The following is a 20,048-nucleotide window of genomic DNA, read 5'->3' as shown; positions in this document are numbered from 1 at the left end:
GCAGCAGATTTCTGTGGAGGTTGAAGATTGAAGGCACAGAAATAAAAAATGGTTTCACACAGACTGTAAATGTCATATAGATAAATTATTTTGGAGGAGCAGACAAATCCTTTTGAATTCTGCTATATAAATGACGTCGCTGACAAATGAATGTTCGTGCACTTCAGTCCCCATTTTTCTTGTTGCAAGAACTACTTAACTGGAGAGTTTGGTTTCCTTCATGAATATTTTAAAATTAATTTAGTGCTGGTGAAAGGTGCTAGATTATCAGCCCTGAAGTCACATCTATTTAGAACTCACACCACACACATAGGCCAAACTTTTCAAGCGTGACTAGTGATTTTGGAATCGTAGCTTGAAACACCTTAAAGGAGCCTGATTTTCAGACAGTGCTGACTACCCAGCCTCTGAAAATCAAGCCCCTTTAACGTATCTCAAGTTGGGTACCCAAAATTGAGGCAATCATAATCATTGGTCACTTTTTAAAATCTTGTTAAATCCATTTCACAAACATTCTCTAATTAACCTTCACAAACCCTCCTAAGAGACAAGAAAATATTATCTTCATTTGGGTGGCGGGGGGAGAGAGGAGGAAAAAGGGGAGGGAGGGCCACACAAAGTCATTGAGATTCAGGCACAAAGAGGTTAAGTGAATTTCCCAAGGTCACAGAGAGAGTCGGTGTCAAAGCCAGCATTAGAATTCAGCCCTATGTTCCTAGACCACACATCCCTCTCATAGTTGCATGACACTGTCTGTGTGGAATACACCTACCTAGTCATAATGGGTGACTCCCATGGGTAAAGCTTCTGAGGAAGGCAAGAAAGATCCAAGACTGCTGACTAGAGGCTTTTGGGAGTAGTGCACCTTTCATTTGCTAAGGAGTCTTGTGTATGGATACTATACCTTCATAATCAATGGTTCCATCTCCATCCTTATCAGCTTCTTTCATCATCAGTTCAGCCTCCTGTTCATTTAGTGGCTCTCCAGCATTCATCAGTACATACCTAAAAATACAGACCAAATCTGGCAATACTTTGCCCCTCCTAGGTGAATTTCAAAGCACTTTGCAAATATGAACTTCGTCCTGTCAACCCTCAAAGGTGGGTGTATTTAGGTGCATTTTACAAGTGGGGAAATTGAGACATGGATTGGATATGTGACTTGGCCAAGGTCAAACATGACCTAATTTTCAGAAGTTGTGAGCACCTACAACTCCAATTAAAATGAATGGGAGTAGCAAGTGATCAGCACCTCTGAAAATCTCAAAGTCTATCAATGGTAAAACAAGTAATTAAACCCAGAAGTCCTGATTCCCAATCCCCTACTTTAATCATTAGCCCATACCCAGGTCCGGCTCCAGGATTTTGGCCGCCCCAAGAAGCCAAACAAACAAACAAAAAAAGCCGCGATCGCGATCTGCGGCGGCAATTCGGCGGGAGGTCCTTCGCTCCAAGCAGGAGTGAGGGACTGTCCGCCGAATTGCCGCACGTGCCGCCCTTCTCTGAAGTGGCCACCCCAAGCACCTGCTTGGTAAGCTGGTGCCTGGAGCCGGCCCTGCCCATACCTATGGTGTACTCTGTTCATATTCTAATGGAAAACCTGCATAGAATTATGGAAATAAACATTCAGGTGACCACACACAGTATCACACAAGTGAGAGATGGTAAAGCCCTATTAAGCGGTCTGGATTAGGATTGTTCCTTACAGTGTCTATTCTAGTGCATTGTCTATTTCCAACCCCAACACAAACAGAAACTTGAGATGTTGTGATCCCACTTAGTGAAGAAAAATAGTTCTTGAAATCTCACCCATGGTATTAGCCCATGAGTCTGAGAATTCTGATCCTAAATAAAGCCTGGACTGGCCAATCACAAACTCTCAGATCCAGAATTAGTGTGTATCTGCAGACATGGGCATACTACAGCTAACACCAGCTTTCAGCATGAAAGAAAACCTAATTTACCTTTAGCAGATGTAAGTAAACACACACATTTATCCAGGTGTCCCTGGGGCTCTTGCAGCTTTGTAAGGATTGCTAGTATCTTGTATGTGTCAGGACACAAAAGCGTGCTGGATATTACTGCCCCTATCCCATCTGGCTATGCTCTGCTTGCTGAGTGAAATGCATACAGGCAATCAGATTTGTGCCTGCCATGTGCTTGGTGCGTAATTCAAAGTCAGGGAGGCCATTTCCATCATCAGAGCACACAGACCAAAGCAGTCAGAGAAGCTCACTATCATGAAAGATCTTCAAAGCAGTGTTCCTGTCCTTGGGGGAAAGGTGAGGGGAATAAGGGCACCAGCACTGTTCACTCTTGAGCTGAAATAATGTCAAGGCAATATTTAAATTTTTTTTTTCTTTTGCTGAAACATCATGTGAGTTGGGGAAATAGAAATCATTAGAACAGCACAGGCTGGGGCCTGAAGCCAGATTTCCCAAGGAATTCAAGGCCAGATTTCCAAGTGGTCAGCACCCTCTTGGGGCCAGATTTTCAAAGGAACCCAGCACAAAAAAGGCATCCAACCTGCTGAGATCTTTGGAAAATCTGACCTTTAGTGTTAAAATGGGAAACAAGTGGGTGCTGAGCACTTTCTCGCCTTGTTGGCCAAATCATTGATTGTCCTAGCTCTGTGCCCATGAAAGGGTAGAACAGTCAGAACAATCTTGCTTTTCCAGTGGAATTATGGTTAATGTATTCATTTCCTTTTGAATGGATAGCAATGAAGGTTTGTTTTAGGACTCTGCAGGAGCTTGAAGCCTGCACTAGCTCTCTTGAAACTTACTGTAGTACAAACTGCGTAACACCTCTGATTCTGCCAGCTTTGGTAGCTTGAAGCTTTGAGGCAAATCCCAGGCTTTTTAAATTAAAGAATGTTTGTTTTCTTTCCGTAGCAAGACCAAGTTCTGAGGATGTTAAACAGTCTGGAACCTTGTGTCTGAATGATAAACACAAGAATTTCCAAGCTACATGCCTCCTTTTTTACACATGTATGAACAGGAGCTTGATTAATGCTGGTTAACCAGAGGAATATTTAGCTAACCTTAAGTTAGCTAAATGCATTAATCTTTTCCAGTATAATAAATATCTTTTTCATATCCATATGGAAATCTAGGCTAATTTCAAAGTGAAGAGTAGAAACATTTGCTACTTTTATAAAGTAATCTTTTAATTTTTTTCTTTTCTTTTTATTCTTTTTTTCTTTTATTGTTGCCTTTTTCTTTTGTTCTTACCATGTTGGTTAATTCTTAGTTTTGAATGTTGTTGATAATACAAAGAACAAGAAACTCAGCTGATGAAATCAGCATAGCTTCAATGGAGAGATGTAATTTTATGCCTGCTGAAGACATAGTCTAGAGACTGTTCATTGGTATTAGACCTGAGCAAATGATTTATTTGACTAATTTCTGTTCATGAATTGTCTGCTAATGGCCTAAAGATTTTTCTTCAATGTGTTAGTTTCTTTAAATGATTAACAGAATAATTTCTGTGGATGATTCTTGGTTCCTAGTTTGTTCATTTACTATTCCATCTTAGAGCTGTGTTGAATGGTTTGATCGGTCACATGGTATCTTTGTTTTATGCATGGTAGCTAAGGTTTCCAATATGATTTCACAATTTCAGAAAATAGTCTCTCCACATTTGACTTAAATTCACTGTTTCTGCCGACATTCTTACCAGTAAACTTGTTTGCCAGCATAGTCTCTGAAAGATAAAAAGTCATGCAAACATAGACTAAACATGTTAACCTAAAAATCTGAATGAAGATTCATGAGAATTTTTTTTTCATTATTCACCAGCTCTGATTGCTGTTGCAGTTGATCATGTGTTCTTTGGAATGTAACTTTCATAGATCTGGATGTCAGTGTAATTCAGATATATGGACCTTGATCTTTTGGAAACACTGAACAGTTGGGAAAAAAATCCTGTCTGGAACATCTCAACTGGACAGTAAAATAACATCAAGATAAATCCAATTTTCAGGGTCTCAATCAGTCAGTTTGTCAATCTGGAGTCCAGTGGCAAACTCAGATATTGGCTGGGTGTTGAGATCCCACTACCTGTTCTGCCTTTCCAAAGCTTCAGCATTCCTCTTCCTACTTTAAAGGCATGGCCTGTTCCTGACTAGTAAGTCAATGGGAGTTGGGTATGTTCAGCATCATGCAGAACCAGGCCCATATTTTCATACCTTCAGGAAGACTGCTACTTACTTGAGTGTATTCCAATCAATGTAGCCTTTGTGTTCCTTATCAAAAACCTTGAATGCTGCCCTCAGCTCTTCATCCTGGTTTTTAGCCTTTTCATGATAAATGCCCATCAAAACCAGAAAACTGTCGCAGTTCAAGGTGCCCTTATCTAAAAGAACAACAAAGCACTAGGGTACATTAACATGCTAGTCATTGAGAAGCAGTCTAGTTAAGATCTATCCTGCCTTGTGGATTCCTCTTGTGAACCACAGAACCTGGGCAGTTCAACACACTGGTTTCAAGGTAGGAAATATAGTAAAAGATAGGACCGGGGGAGGTTCTTACTGTCTTTGTCCACCTCCTTTGCCATTGTTGCCAGCTCTCTCTTGGTTGGGTTGATTCCCATCAAGCTCATAAGCTTCTCCAGATCATCTGTTTTCACTAACCCATTGCCCTCCTCATCAAACATCTCGAAGACGCCTTTGTACTCTGTTATCTGCTCTGGTGTCAGTGTCTCAGCCTGTGTGGAAAGGAATAAACCAAAAGGTCCATGCCAGCTTCCAATAATTTTCTAGTTAGATGTGCTCAGCAATGTGTAGGAGGAAATACATCCAGCAGGGTCATCAGGCAAGGGGCTAAGCTAAAAGCACAGAACACAGGGTATGTGCAGGAGAATATTCTAACAAATGTGATTCTTGTGGTCTGCTGTCTCATGAAGCACCAGTGATAGGAAAAATACATTATTCTATACATCATTTGAAAGCTGGGACTTTTGAAATGGTCACTGGTCCCTCAGACCAGCCAAAAATATGGGCCATCAGAGACCATTTATCAAACAGGACAGCTTGCTTTCCAATATCCAAAGAATTTCATGTTACTCCAATCCTGAATCATGGCCTAAGTGAGGAGTGGGAGTTTGAGTGCCAAGTGCTGTTAGTGATTAGAACAGGGAGTGGGGAATGTTACGATGGGGTTAAAGTTAGCTGGTCTTTTGAGAATAAGAACATGATTGATGGTCTTTTTCTGCTGAGGCCAGCCTGGTAGCTGTAGGAGGTAGCTGCTGTCTACAAGTGTTCAGGTATTTGTTTTTTAAATGGTAGCCCCAGATTCTTCAAAGGAGCCATGATGGGAGAAAGAGCTCACATGGCTTTTAAAAGACTGTTCTCTGGCATATGTTACTGTAAGAGGTGCCCAGAGACCAGCACTAAAGATTTGAAAATGAAGATCTTCCTGCCAACCAGCAGAGTGGAGACTGGAGTTTTTGCTACATATTCACGGCATTTGATCAGTTCATGCATCTGGCTCCCCAGAGAAGTGTTGGGTCTATATTTAACTTGCTCATAGTTGACTGGGGATGGGGTGGGGGAAGGGGAGGTAAGCAGGGAACACTTACTGAGTTTGCTCCTTCCCTCTCTTTACCATCCTCCCCTTCCCCGCCCCTTCCCCTGCCCCCCCCCCCCCCCCCCGGTACAGAAAGTTTATCCACTGAGCCTTTCTATCAGGATAGTAGCTAGGGGCATATCTAGATCCTCTCTAAAGGAAGTCTGGAAATTGGTCTTGCACCATATCCAGGGTGGTTCAGATGGAAGCTCCATTTGATCCAAACAGTCAGTGCTTTATTCCCTAACATAGTGAAGTACCCAAAGCCAGCACTGCATTCTCTATTACCCTGAAGTCCCTGGGATTAGTGCCCAGTCCGACATATTTCCTGACTGTATTGAATTTTTCTCCATCATGGTAGCCCACCTTCAGTCATTGCAACCAGCAAGCCATTTAAATAGTCTATGGACTTAAAAGCAGCACTATATCCTCCTCACTGACAGAGATTGTCAATTACAAGGTAACAAGCTTTCCACACTTTCTACTTGCTATAGCAGCCCAGCCTGGGAAGTTATTTTTCTGAGTTCTGTGTAACAGAGAGGTTGAGTGAATGTTGTCTTGTTTCTCTAAAGTAGCTGGCCTCAGAGACTACAACATCCTGCCATTTACTCATAGTTAAAGACAATATTACTATAGCTCAAATGGTAGCGATTGGTGCGGTAGGTCACAGGTTCAAACCCTGCTGCTGATGACCATGTTATGTAGCCATGGTCTGTTGCATGACCCAGCCGATACCCTTCCTACAACATTTCAGCCATATCAGATCAACTAAGTGATCCATCTAGTTTGTATCTCTAACAGTGGCCTCAATCAGATGCTTGAGAGGAAGGTGCTAGAGTCCTCTTAGTGAACAATAAAGAATAGGCGGGCCAAAGGTGAAATTTCATCCTCATTCCCCTCAGTTGGAGGTTAACTTGTGCCCTAAAGCATGAGAATTAAATATCATTTAGATAAGACCATCTTGGTTTGATATGTGATGTAAGTGTGGTTATCCAGAGAAATGGCTAACCTTCTTTTGACTCCTCCTAAGCTCTCTGCCTCAGGGATGTCTTGTGGCAGTGAATTCCACAGGGTAATTGTGATGTGTACAAAAAAAGGGGGGGGATTTCCTTTATCAGGTTTAAGTGTTTTGCCTCTCAATTTTATTGAAAGTTCCCTTGTTCTTGTACTGAGAGAGGGTAGATAGAAGCCTTCTCACCAATTCACCTTTTTGTACCTCTATCATGCCTACTCCTTTGTTAAAACTGTATAAGAGCTAAGTATTATTAATTATTATTAAGTATCAGAGGGGTAGCCATGTTAGTCTGAATCTGTAAAAAACAACAGAGGGTCCTGTGGCACCTTTAAGACTAACAGAAATATTGGGAGCATAAGCTTTTGTGGGTAAGAACCTCACTTCTTCAGATGCAAGACAGTCTTGCATCTGAAGAAGTGAGGTTCTTACCCACAAAAGCTTATGCTCCCAATACTTCTGTTAGTCTTAAAGGTGCCACAGGACCCTCTGTTGCTTTTTAATTATTATTATTATTCATCTCCTCTCTAAACTAAACAGTCTTAGTCTGCACAGTCTCTGTTCACAGGGACGTCCCTCCAAGCCTCTCATTTTTATCACCCATCTCTGAAAGGAGAAGCAAAGTAGTTCTCTTTCTAGAGATAGTGTGAACAGAGCTGAACCCGGTATCCCAGGTGAGGACATACCATCAATTTATAAAATGGCATGGTGATATTTTAAGCATCTTCCATCCCATTCTTTAAACATTGTCACATTATGTTTGCTTTTTTTAACTGCCACTGAGCACTGAACAGCTGTTCTCAGCTGAGCTGCCAACAGTAAACCCAGATCTTTCTCCCTGAGTAGTTACAGTTAATTTAAAAACCAGCAGTGTATATGTGTGGTTCAAATTATTCCTTATTACTTCATTTGTCAACATTAGAGCTTGTGGAAAAACAGCAGAAAAAAATTGTGAATAATTTCTAATTTTGTTGGTGAGAACTTTTGAATTAAAAGATAAAGACCCTATAATATACAGTCGTTGAAAAGAGGAATTTTTTTTGTCAAAAACTTTCATGAAAAATTGGAATATTTTCAAGCAGCTCTAATCAACATTAAATTCTCCGTGCCATCATGCTGCCCATTTACCTAGTTTTGTGTTCTGATGATGCTGATGAGGTCCTAGAACATGGGCAGGTAGGCATTTTGAACGTTTTACCCACATGCTCATATGTTCTAAAAGACAAGGCAGCATAGAAATAAGAGTTAAAGTTTAAGGGGGAACCTAAGAGTTATAAGGAAGATTTTGGAAGACAAGGTTACAGAGAGAGGCTCTGAGGAAAATTTGACGATAGCCAAAGTCTCATTTTCAAAAGCAACTGAGGCACTCAGCCTAAATTCCACTGATTTTCCAATGGGACTTAGGCTCCTAACTGTTGAACTCACTTTTGAAAATGAAATGTAAGAGCCTAAATCACTTGAAAATTTTGCCCATGACAGCTGACCTATTCTAACACACCTTTACATCCTAGTCTAGACAAAGCCTGAATAATCACCTATTACTTTCCATTCTGTTTGGTTTTAAACATGTTAGTGTCTGTCCACAATGGTAAATGCTTATACTGATCATTGAATGTTTCTGTCTCTTGTCTCCGCCTGCAAACATCAACCTGGTAAGAGATTTAACCTGTCAAAACCGCTGGGGTGAAACTCCTAACCACATTTATAGTGCTGCACAGCATGACAGGACATAACCGGGCAAACAACAAATCCAGTGGGTGACACTAGAGGGCGGCACTGCACTTTTCAGTGACTTGCATTGTTACATCAATGATGAGAATGGGTTTGTGAACAATGAGAGCTGAAGTTTTGCCAAGAGGAAATGGCCGTGCTAAGGACCAGTTTTGCAACCGCCAAAGGTCCTCTGACTAGAGCGAGGCTGGTGCCTGTTTAAGGGAGTTGAGGGAGTAATAACAATTCCAGTTTGACTTCTCTTCCCCAGAATGCTTTCACTTTTACAACTCTTCCTGCTTGTAAGTCATCACTAGAACTTGTCTAGGGACTGATAGTCCCTAGCAGAGATAACATTTGCAGCAGAAAGCAACAGAGGGTCCTGTGGCACCTTTAGTCTTAAAGGTGCCACAGGACCCTCTGTTGCTTTTTACAGATTCAGACTAACACGGCTACCCCTCTGATATTTGCAGCAGAGTGACCCCGAAAAGCTACCATAGCACATAAGGCCTCAGATCCAAATCTCAGATCCCAAAGGGCAGTTCAAAATCCAGATCTGGATCCATTTATCCAGATCCAAATATTATTGCCTTAGCTCATCTGTGTTCGGGAGCTGTGTCGGCCTCACTCCTGGGCAGCTCTGCAAGGACAGCCTAAAAGCAACTGCCATGGGTAGCAATCTGCCCTGCATTTCACCACAGAGTTTCAGTTTATAGCATTTCTCCCATGGTCCAGAGTCCAGGGCAAGGAAGAGCTCCCTGTATCCTCATTACCAAAGCACATCCTCGGGAAAGAGCTGATGACAGTGCAGGAAGTGAAAGAAGGAAACGTGGTTTCAGATAGAGTGGAGAAGCGGCACAGACTCACTGTATGACTCCTGCATTCCTAGCAGGAGGGAAGTTAAAGTATTTTATTCTTTAAAGGGCCTCCCCTCCCCCTCTTTCTAATTGCTTGTTTTAGCTACTGAGGCTATGGCATCTTCCTATTTATGCCCTCTACTCTTCTCCTTGTTTCTTAAATGTGAATTCCAATTTCTCTGCCACTGCTGGCATTGCCAAAGTCAGTCTTCTCCCTAATGTTGCTGCTCTGTTATGGCATTTTGGTAAATAGTGAGTGGTCCTTTGTAATATGCAGGTTAATAGTCTGTAGAACATTTTGTAATCCTTCAAGATGAGAGGGACTAGAGTGGGCCTAAAGTTCTAATGATTATTATAAATAATGTGCAAAGTATCTGATTTTTTTTCTGTGCATTTTTACTTATCTTTATGCCCCTCCAGATCTTCAACCCTATCCTGACCTAGAAGAGATTCTTGGGCCAACATACTGCAACAGATGTCAGTAAGAGCGTTGGGCGTGGCTAGCAAAGGCAGGATTAGGTTCTTAACATCCCCTGAATTTAAGTTCCTATGGAAAGTTGCATTAAGCAGCTTTCAAATTTCACCATATAGCGCCTGAGAGCTTGGGTGCTGCTCGTCAATTTCTCATCTTCAGATGCCAGGGTACAGGCAGCTGTTCACAGTTTAAATCTTCATTTAAAAGATTTTCCTCACCTCAGTAGTTTTGGAAACACTTTGTCCCACCAGGGAATAAGATTGTGAATGAGAGATTCAGGAATTCCACCTAAATTCCTGTAGCAAACAAAGAGCTCTCGTCCCACTGTGAAAATAATACTTTGCATTTGTCTAGCATCTCCACTCCAAGGAGATCAATGCACTTTATACCTGTCAATTGATTTTCACAACCGTCACTGTAGATGTTAAAACATAGCAAGGCAAAGTGACCAAGGTCACAAAGCAAGCCAGCATCAGAGATGGAATTAGCACTCAAGTCTCTTGAAGCCTAGTCCTGTGCTCTAACCGTTAGCTAATACTGCCTCTCTTAATTCCCTAAATGCCCAACATATCCTTAATGGCAGCAAGCAGCGTGATAACAACTCACCTGATTCACTTTGTACTGAACAGGGCAAGTCCAGAAAAATATGGGATTTCTGAACTCATGTAGGTTATTAATGTTTATTAATTTGGGCCCCAAATGGAGTCTTTTTAGCTGCCACATTCCATTCTCCCTGCCAGGGAGCGGGTGTCAGATTTTCCATTATAAATGGCTATTTTCAGGCATTTGTAATTCAACTACTAAAGATAAACGAAAATAAAAAGAGACCTCCTAATTGTAAATAATATTAATTGTGGCATTAATTGGCCAAAGCTGGGAATGTGCAATGGAGACTAATGCTCTGTCTCCAAATCCCGCTCCACTTTCCTCTGATGAGGCAGAAACCCTAAAGTTGCTTTGATTTCCTGGTTCTTGCCTTGTGTCCTGATGCTAACTGCATCTAGCCATCAGTCTGGATATTTGACTTTACAGTCCCTGAAATCTTTAACAGGGGCAAAGGCAGAGCAACAAAGAAACTAATACATTCGTGAAGCCACCCACCCAGCCATGGTTGTTTTGAGTTTATTTTAGTGAGCTCAATTTGATGCGGTTATGATTGTTCATGTATTTCAGTTACTATTTTCCCCACAATGGCTGGTTCCCTGGTTATTTGCTGCAGGGGGTGTTTGGAACTTAAATGGCCGATTTTCATTTAGGATCTGATTCTGCGCATTGCGGTCAATGAAAGCAAGAGCAGATCCTTAATACCAAGGAACAATCCATGTGACATTTATGGTTTCACTTCTCCCAGCTGCGTAGGGATGATCCTTAGTACTTTCCTCCTGTATTTTCAGTTCAACACAGGACACTCTCTGCTTTCTATCAAAGTATTGTGTAATATTGCTGTGTACTATTAAACAGCCACAATATTCCATCCCAGAGGTGGCTGCATTCAGCAATGAGAGAAGTGTTCTCTGTGTTTGTACTGTTTTTATAGCCAGTTTTTAAAGTATTTTGAGATCTTTAGACAAGACACAGCATAAATGCCAGTAATTATTTATTAGTGCTATAGTCATCTAAACTCTGAATGTCTAAAACAGCATCCTTTCCTTTTGTGAAACATAGAGTACAAGCTGAGTTGGTGTTAAGTAACCTTTCAGAAAGCTCCAGGATCACCACATCTCCACTCATAAAGAATTAATCCTGCACGTTTTTCCTAGAAAATGCTTTAATTATTAAACACTTTTTTTAAAGTTTGCAAGAGAAATGAATTTAAATGGACATATTAAAAAATTCAAGAATTCTCTAATGAGGTAGTCATTCAAGTACGTCCAAATAATTTTAGATGAGGCAATTAACAAAATATGAATCTACTGTCTGTTAGAGCTGTTCAGCATTGTTTTGAGATCATTTGTCTTACGAAGGTCTATATTGCAATAGGTTTTCACATGAAGTCCTGAACAGGTTGTTTGAAAAGTGTTTAATCAATATCACCGGTACACAGAAGAAATGCTCCAATCATTACAGTTTGGGATAGCAAGGAAAGACAGTGCACTCACCATGTTTGCAGTGTCTAGGAAGGCTGCTCAGACAGGATGTCAATAACCTAACAGTAACAGTGTCTGGCCCCAGATGGAAAGTGATCTCTCCCTTTTAGATCGTAGAAGAGGGTTATGCCATCAGTCCCCAGGGAACAATAGATTCTTGGAAACCTTTTATGGCTTCAAGAGCTTAAGACAGGGAACCCTATTTTTGGAAGAATCTTATTTCTAACTATATCTGCTTAGTACATGAGACCGTCAGCTCACAGCCAAGATCCATTTTTAAGGGTGGTTTTCTCTTTACATTCTCCACCTTCCTGGGGGTGGTGGTATTCTAATAAATGAAGACAGCAGTGTAACACATCAATAATCTATACCAGGCTAATAATCCAGCCTCTGTAACTACAGACAAATCAGATGGGCCGAACCCTTTCCAACATGGCTACTGATTTTAACTGTCTCCAGTTCAGGGTGCCCAACTCAAGACATGGAGAACCTGATCATCTAAGCCCTATTGAATTGAACTGCAGCACCTCTGAAAATCAGACCCTGGTGTCCCCACCTGGGCACCCAAAATCAGTGGCCACTTTTGAAAACTTTGGCCTGAGCAACTCAGTTTTCCCATCTAAAAAAAAATAGGAAGAATTTATTTACCTACTTTATAGTGATGAAAGCACAATTCATATGAAGCTTACCTAATGTTTGTAAAGTGCTTAGAGATCACCAGCTGAAAGGTGCTGAGTTTATTTTAGTGAGTGCAAAGTTTTATTCATTGTCCTGATGAGGGAGAGAAATCCAATTCTCACTGAATGTGGGGATCAGACAACTGTACATCACGGTGCTTAAGAGCGGTAGTGTCCGTGCCATGTTATAACATGTGTTGATCTTGATTATGTGGACAAGACCAAAATATGTTATCACCATGTTAAGGAACTGTGGCTAGTCCTGGTGAAGACCGGAAATTACAGGACCTGGAGAGTTATCTAGGCTCTAAAGATACCCATTGCTAACAATGGCGGTCAGCAAGAGAAACAGCAAATTTAAGTACCTAGAAGCCCCTGCAGTCTTGTCTACACTAGGGCTCTCACTAAGCCAATGGGAGTCCCATTTTAATATTTTTCCTAAAATTCTCTAGTGTAAACACAGCCTTAGAAACCCTCTAATTCAAAGATGTAGAGTAATGCAACAGAGTATCAATATTTACAGCTTTCTTAGAATTGATTGGAGACAAAGCTTTGGATTTTTATTTATTTATTTATTTTTGGCTAGTTGATTAGGTGACATCCCCTGCCATATTTACAGATTTTAGGTAGCTTCAATCTGAACCCTAAGCCCTTTGACAGCATCCCTTTAACCTGAATACATGCATTGCACTGTGTGTGTGTAGCACTTTTTCCTTTTGAACCTTTGCCCACATGCTATAGATTCCTAGTCATGTGTTAAATAATTCCCAGCAAAAATTGTGCACTGCCCAGAGGCTCTTCCTTCATGAGGAGGGGATTAGAAACTCCAGTTCCATTTGATGAATGAAGATTAGATGGACTAAAAAGCTAGTGCCTTTGGGTGTGGAGGGAAGGAAGAGTCACACCACTGAAGAAAAAAATAGACAAGAGAAAAGACTGACTTTCCCTTTTCTCTTTGGGGACAGGAGGAATGAACCAATGGGAGGATCTAAAGACACAATACAAGGAGTTTGGGCGATTAAATACAGTGCAGCATTGTCAGTGTCTATTTGCACATTATGGGCTCTATAGCCAATGAATTTCCAAATGGACTTAAAGACAGAAAGACGCATAGCAAGTGCATCAGCTGAAAGAACAAAACTCTTGGGATGATGGTCCCTTTGTGTTGTGAATTCAAACGGGAGAAAAGGAAGCAAAATAAATGGCAGAGCCTGAGGACACGAGGTTGGGAAAGCAGTAGCATTAAAGGGATGTATTAAACATAATGTTTTCATAATCTTATGACCAGAAATAAAAATAGTTCAGCCAACAGGACATTGCTTTATGGCTCTTGGACCTTGCTCTTCTCTAATACAAGGGAAGGACTTTATTGTTTCAATGAAAGAAAGCCAGGGCTGCTTTCAGACTTAGATTTTTCTTTTTTAAATGTCCATAAATCTGGTTTAATTGTATTTGGCCAGAGCACTCTGAACCCTGAGAAATGAGGAGGAGCAAGCTAGCTGGCTGGCTCTATGCTTAGGATGGTTTGTGTTAGGGATGGGCCCAAGGCACTCATTTCTGATTAGGCTCTGTTTGATCCTGATGTTCTGAGCTGGGCACCTGTTCAGACACTTTTATCATTTACAGCTCCTGTGCATGCACAAGAGATGTGTCTCTAGACGAACTATTTTACAAAATGGACATTACCAGCCCACTTGTGGCCCCTTTGTTGGGAGTTTTAGCAGAAAAGCCAAGGATGAAACATGCTATACAAAACTCACCTCTCACCCAGCTCTAAGGGTCCATCTACACTACGAAAATCAGCCATTGCTGACAGAGGTTAACCCCTCCTGTTGCCTCTCAACTAGTGTTAAAAACTATTTAAGTGCTAGTGTAGACAGGACAAAACTATTTAGTTCACCATTACAGGAAGCGAGACTAGCCTTGTCTATGCTAGGGACATCTGTGAACCTTTCCCACTGTTGCTAGCACTAGTTCTGCGCAGTTGGTGCTAGCAGTATTGGAACCTCTAGTGCAGACAGGCTGCTGGCGGTTGCCAGACTCTTAACTACCGTGCTGTTTTAACTGCTTGAGCTAGGTCTTACTGATATAGTGTTTAAAGTGCCAGCAGCCCCTCTGCACTAGAGCTATGCGGGAGCTGTATTGGTGCTAGCAATGATGGGGCATTTTTGGCAAGACCATGGAGACCACATTCCACCTGGTCTCTCAATCATGCTTTCTGGAAGCAATGGTGTGGGAACTGGTTTTATTTCCTAATGCAGCCTGCCCTAAAAGGGCACCCTCCAAGTCAAGCAAGGTGCCTACTGCTGCCTATGCTTGTGCTGCTATGTGTTTGTTAATGTCTCAGTCAGGATCAGGGCATGTGGAGTTAATGCTGTGCAAACCCCCAGGAAGACTCAGTCTGCGCTCTGCAGAGGTTACACCCTGACAGAACAGAGAGAGAGAGAGAGTGTGTAAGGAGGGGGGAGGGAGGAAGAGGAGATGTAGTGTGGGCCAGTGGGTAGGGCACTCCACTGGGACTCACACCCTCTGGCATGTATTCCTGGCTCTGCTACTGACCTGCTGGCTGACCTTGGACAAGTCGCTTCCTCTCTCTCTTTGTGCCTTGGTTTCTCCTCCCTTCCTGTCTCATTTGTTTCATGAGTCCAAGGCAGTGGAATCCCTTACTCTGTGTTTGTAGAGCACCTAATGGGCTTCTGGTCTCTCAGTTGAGGCCTCTAGGTACTAATGTAATGCAAATAATTAATTTTTAAAAAGTGGCAGACATGGTTCCACAGATTAGCTTTATCCACAGCTTGGCTAAAGGGTGTTAAACTTCTGAGTTTGCAGTCCAGCCATTTTCCTAATCACTAAAATTTTCTACAAATCATTAGTGTGCATGCACATCCCTCTCCCCATCCAGTGTTTATTAGAGAGATTCGCCCAGCTCCAATGAAGGGTGCTCTTCAGAGCTCTCAGAACCTTCACTCTTTTTCCTTTTCAGTATACAATTTTCCTTTTACTTGTCCAATCTGATTGGCTTTGCCAGTTGTTTACAGCTGTGATCTGCCAGCCTTGTGCCGGAGCCAGGGATGGGAAGAGATGCTGCTGGAGCAGGTCTGCGTCTGCGTCATTGTCAGCAGCTTGCAGCACAATAACACATGCTTGCTCAGGAAGGAAATGCAGGCAGGGGAAGTAAATTGTCGCAATAATTCATGAGCTTTATAGCCCAGTGCAAATTATACCCAGAGTCTGTTATAAAATTCAAGTTCATGTCCCATTATAGTAAAGCTCCTTAACAATATCAAAGTGGTATATTCATAATGATATTTATGATCACTGCAATATAATCTTTGGAAAACATTAAGTGATAAATGTGCAACATCCAAAGTGAAGCATCAGTAGACACTGAATGGAGTCAGAGGCAGTGAGAAGACATCCCCTGTCTTGCTGCACTGCCCTCAGATACCATTTATTCACTATGCAAAATACATTCTCCTCATCAATAATATATGCATTACTATCTAGGAGGAGCTGGCTTTGTGGATTAAGCAGCAGGTTTGAAATACTTAGACTGCCTGGAACTCACATTCTAACCTCAGCAGGTCTGGTCTTTTGAAGCAGGGATTGTCTCTTTGTATGTTCATTCAGTGCCTAGAACAGTGGGACCCATGTCTGAGATGCTTCCACAACACATATAATAATAGGGCTCAGCCCTTTATCTTCCCAAGGTAGGGGATTGAGTTTCATAGGGTTTATCCTGTGGGGCATTTTCAGAACAGATGTTTAAAGCCAAAGTCCTATTTGCTTTGATTAAAAATGCCCTGGCATTTTTCATAAAAGCAGAGTTTGCTCTGGTTGTGTTGATTAGAGCAATATTTCCTCTCCCACACATTTTCTGCAACCTGTGTGTGATCGGCTTGCACTGGTTGTCTGCCTAGCTTCCAGCCCAGAGGTGGCTGCATTTAACAGTGGATGAAATCAGAGTATATTTACATAGTTCAGAAAGAGCTTTGGGAAGAAAGGTTCCCCTAATACTGGGGCAGATCCTCAGTCAACATAGTACCACTGAAGTCAATATAGATCATCATAGTTACACCAGCTGATGATCTGGCCTAAGCTCATATCTCAAGCTGAATGTATAATTTACAGCAAATATTTAGCTTTTCCCAAGTTATCTGCAGATGACAATTTTCTCTAATTTCTTGGTTATTGAAAATTTGTTACCAGAATAACTTTGGAATGATTCATGGCCTCTAGCTTGAAAATGAGCATCTGAAATTCAAGGTGAGTTGCCTAGTTTTTAGTGAATGGACTGATCATACGGTGGTGTTTCTGAGCCTTGGTTGGCTGAACATGGCTCTTAGGATCACACTTCCAGTGTGAATCCTTTGCATTCGCAAATTCACAGTTCACTTTCCATCAAAATTCTCTAATAGATGTATACAACTGGCTGTTTCTGCAAACAGTCCTGCCTCTAATCCTGTTCACTAAAAGACTCCTAGGAAGTCAATGGGCCCTGACACAGGTCCAGCAAATTCAATGATTTATTTGAGTGGATATTTGTGGCAGTTTTGTTGGGGGTGCACTCAGCTCTATAAGTTTTGGATTTCTCCTTTGTGTGAGGGGGAGGGGAAAATACATCTTTTTTACAAGGAAAAAACATTTTCTTTTTTTTCTGATTATTGTTGTCAGCTTCTCCTGCAGCTGTATAACCACAGCCTGGGGTAACCTCCCCTCCCATTCTGCTAAAGCTGCACAAATCTGGCTGTCATCATAAATGAGAGAGACTGGGGCAGATCGCTTCATCATGGGGGAGTGAATAGCAGCTCCGACAAGCCAGAACTGAGCGTATTGTAATTGCCAGAACTGATTATATAGTAATTGGACAAATGTGCCATAACTGCTCTGCTTTACGAGCACACATATTAAGGAACTTGTTATGCACTGACAACAGAGCAATTGCAAGGCACTGACACGAACAAAACCTACCTAGAGGTTTGTAGGACCAAGTGTTCAGCAATGGCAGAATGCAGGGCTACCTTGAAATTTGAGAAAGAGCACAGGACTGGGAGCGAGGAACTCCTGACAGCTATGACACTGCTGCTTCCAGCTGAAAGCAAGTTATGTGTCCTTTCTGCCTCCGCTTCCCCACCTATAAAATGGGGACAATAATATCTACCTACCTACCTTACACAGTGCTGTGAAGAGCTTCTAGGAAGCATAACAAACTCATCCGAGGCTAAGAACAAAGCCCACTTACCACACATGCCTCTTAGAAATATGTGTATATATTGTGAGCTTTTTGGGGCAAAGGCTCTCTTTTTGTTTTGTGTCTGTACAGCTCCTATCACAATGGGGTCCTGGCCCATGACTAGGGCTCCTAGGCAGTTGTCTAATACAAATAATGAATAATAATAGCAGTTGGTACAATAAGGACAAACACATAATAAGGAGGTTTCTCTTCCCTTCATTGGGAAACCGAGGCACAAAGATGCTAAAGCCCATGTCTTCAAAAGTAGCCTCTAATACTGGGTGCCAACTGATTTCTGTTGGAATTGGCAGGTGCTCAGCACCTCTGAAAATCAGGCATCTATACAGTGTGATACCCCCAAATTAGAGAGTGCTTTTGAAAGTTTGGGCCAAGATTTATACAGCAAGTTGGTGGTAAAAGCAAGAATTGAACCCAGGAGTCCTAACTCCCATTTTTCTGCTCTAGCCACTACATAACACTTCCTCATTAGCCCTCCTGCTGTAGTGTAGACTATAAATTGAATGAAAGAAAAGGGCTGATAAGTCCAGGCTTCCAGTCATCTCAACTGTGCACTAGCTGAGCTAACTGACTGAGATCACTTAGGGGGTGATTAGAGTTATGACTTGAGTCCCAGGTATGCATAAAAAAAGTTTAGAACTAGTTGATTTTGTTAAGTTCTGTTTTAAGGGATAGCTCAGTGGTTTGAGCATTGGCCTCCTAAACCCAAGGTTGTGAGTTCAATCCTTGAGGGGGCCACTTAGGGATCTGGGGCAAAATCAGTACTTGGTCCTGCTACTGAAGACAGCGGGCTAGACTCAATGACCTTTCAAGGTCCCTTCCAGTTCTAGGAGATAGGTATATCTCCATATATATATCCTAAATCTCCCACTGATGCCACCTGTGTTTATAGGGCCTAGAGTCACTGGGAGTAGGATCAGCTGCCTACGGATACAATCCTTTAGGTCTTAGCCAAATTCTTGTTCAGATAATTATGTTCTTTCTACCTACACTCCCAATGCAGGTTCAATCCTGACTAAAGCACAGGACTGGGAGGCAAGACTTCTTGGTTCTAGTCTCACCTTTGAAGCTTACCTCAATGCATGAGCTTCAGCGCCATGCCTCCTTTTCCCCAGTTGGGGATGATACTGACCTTCTCCCCCAAGGAAGGGTTATGGAGCGTAATACATTGATATTTGTAAAGTGCTTTGAAATTCTCAGGTGCAAGGTATTGTGTATGATCAGAAATAGGCCACAGAAAAGAGCTTCTTGTTTGGCCACTTTGCAAATATGGATGGGGCTTTTGAAAAGGAATAGATGGCTGGTAAGGAATAGATGGCAAGTCAAGGTCCAGGTCTCACACAACATCCACCCCTTTTAACATGCACCCTCCACCCTCAGGAAATACTCATCTGCAAATCCAACCAAAGGACAAGGAATCTTATTTTATAGTGTAGGCAAAGCTGTCTGCTCAATATTCAGGATTATGACACTACTAGTCTGCTAAACCCAAGATAGCTTTAGCTGCTGTAAATCTTCTTATGAAAATATTCTCTTGGTCATCAGCCTCTGCCAAGAGGAATAAGTGACAGGCCCCACATCTCAGCACCTGTTCCTTCCAGAATCTGCCAGCACTCCTCAAATGGCTATTGAAATGACAGGTGGATACCAGTCCCAGGAGAAGAAGCCTCCGAGGCTAATGCCAAATAAAGGGAGTGGTTCAAGAGCAAGTTTATTTAAGTAAATTGTCAGGGGGATTGGCGCTATTTGATATGAAAAGCCACTAATAAGTTTACTCCTGCTGTTCAGACTGAAATCTGCTGATGCTGCTCCTTGGAGGAGTGTTACAGCTAATGAGGTTCAGCCTTGCACACAGATGGGCTTCAGAGCAGGAGCATGTGTTAATCTGTATGGGGTTTATTCATTTTTTCCCTTTAATGGAATAGTTATTCAGTGATAATGCAGTTGCCTGAAATGTTACACACAAAGCTAGCTCCAACTGACCGGGTAGGTGGCCACAATGCGGACAAACTGGGGATCCACACAGAGCAAATGGCAAGTGCTTTGGAAGGAGAGATTCCACTGAATCAAGCAAAGAAGTGATCAATGTTTGAGGGAGGTTTTACTTAGAATGTAAGTGGGAAAAGTAAATGTGCAGCTGAAGGAACAATCCAAACACAAGCCAGCCTCCCGGGAAGATGTGCAGTCTCTGCTTTACATGAAGGCTGTGAGTTGGGGGTGGGTTTAATGTTGAAATTATATTAAATGTCATTGTGCTTCTGGGACTGGCTGGCTCAGGGAATTTTGGTAACGGGATATGGAGTCTTTCACTTCTGCCACTGGTTTGAATCAGGGCTGGCTCCAGGCACCAGCTGAGCAAGCTCGTGCTTGGGGCGGCAGATTCTAAGGGGCGGCATTCTGCCCAATCCTAGG

The 20,048-nt window shown here is 42.1% G+C and overlaps 1 protein-coding gene across 6 annotated transcripts in view; it reads right to left on the bottom strand.

The window, feature by feature from the left end:
* Window positions 1–20,048, bottom strand: part of CALML6 (calmodulin like 6) — a 190,437-nt gene that overhangs the window by 5,881 nt on the left and 164,508 nt on the right. For 4 of the 6 annotated variants that reach the window (XM_054008949.1, XM_054008945.1, XM_054008946.1 and 1 more), the window contains 4 exons: window positions 4,533–4,707; window positions 4,212–4,356; window positions 3,679–3,705; window positions 905–1,005 (listed from right to left, as the gene is read on the bottom strand). In XM_054008949.1, the coding sequence (XP_053864924.1) occupies window positions 905–1,005; window positions 3,679–3,705; window positions 4,212–4,356; window positions 4,533–4,656 (397 nt within the window). In that variant the 5' untranslated portion in view covers window positions 4,657–4,707. Of the gene's footprint in view, window positions 1–904; window positions 1,006–3,678; window positions 3,706–4,211; window positions 4,357–4,532; window positions 4,708–11,720; window positions 11,786–20,048 lie in introns of those variants that run through there. The other 2 variants (XM_054008950.1, XM_054008944.1) reach the window with 1 other exon arrangement.

This window comes from Malaclemys terrapin, chromosome 19, assembly GCF_027887155.1.
Source record: "Malaclemys terrapin pileata isolate rMalTer1 chromosome 19, rMalTer1.hap1, whole genome shotgun sequence".
NCBI classification, from domain to species: domain Eukaryota; kingdom Metazoa; phylum Chordata; order Testudines; family Emydidae; genus Malaclemys; species Malaclemys terrapin.
This window is presented reverse-complemented; position numbering and strand designations above follow the sequence as displayed.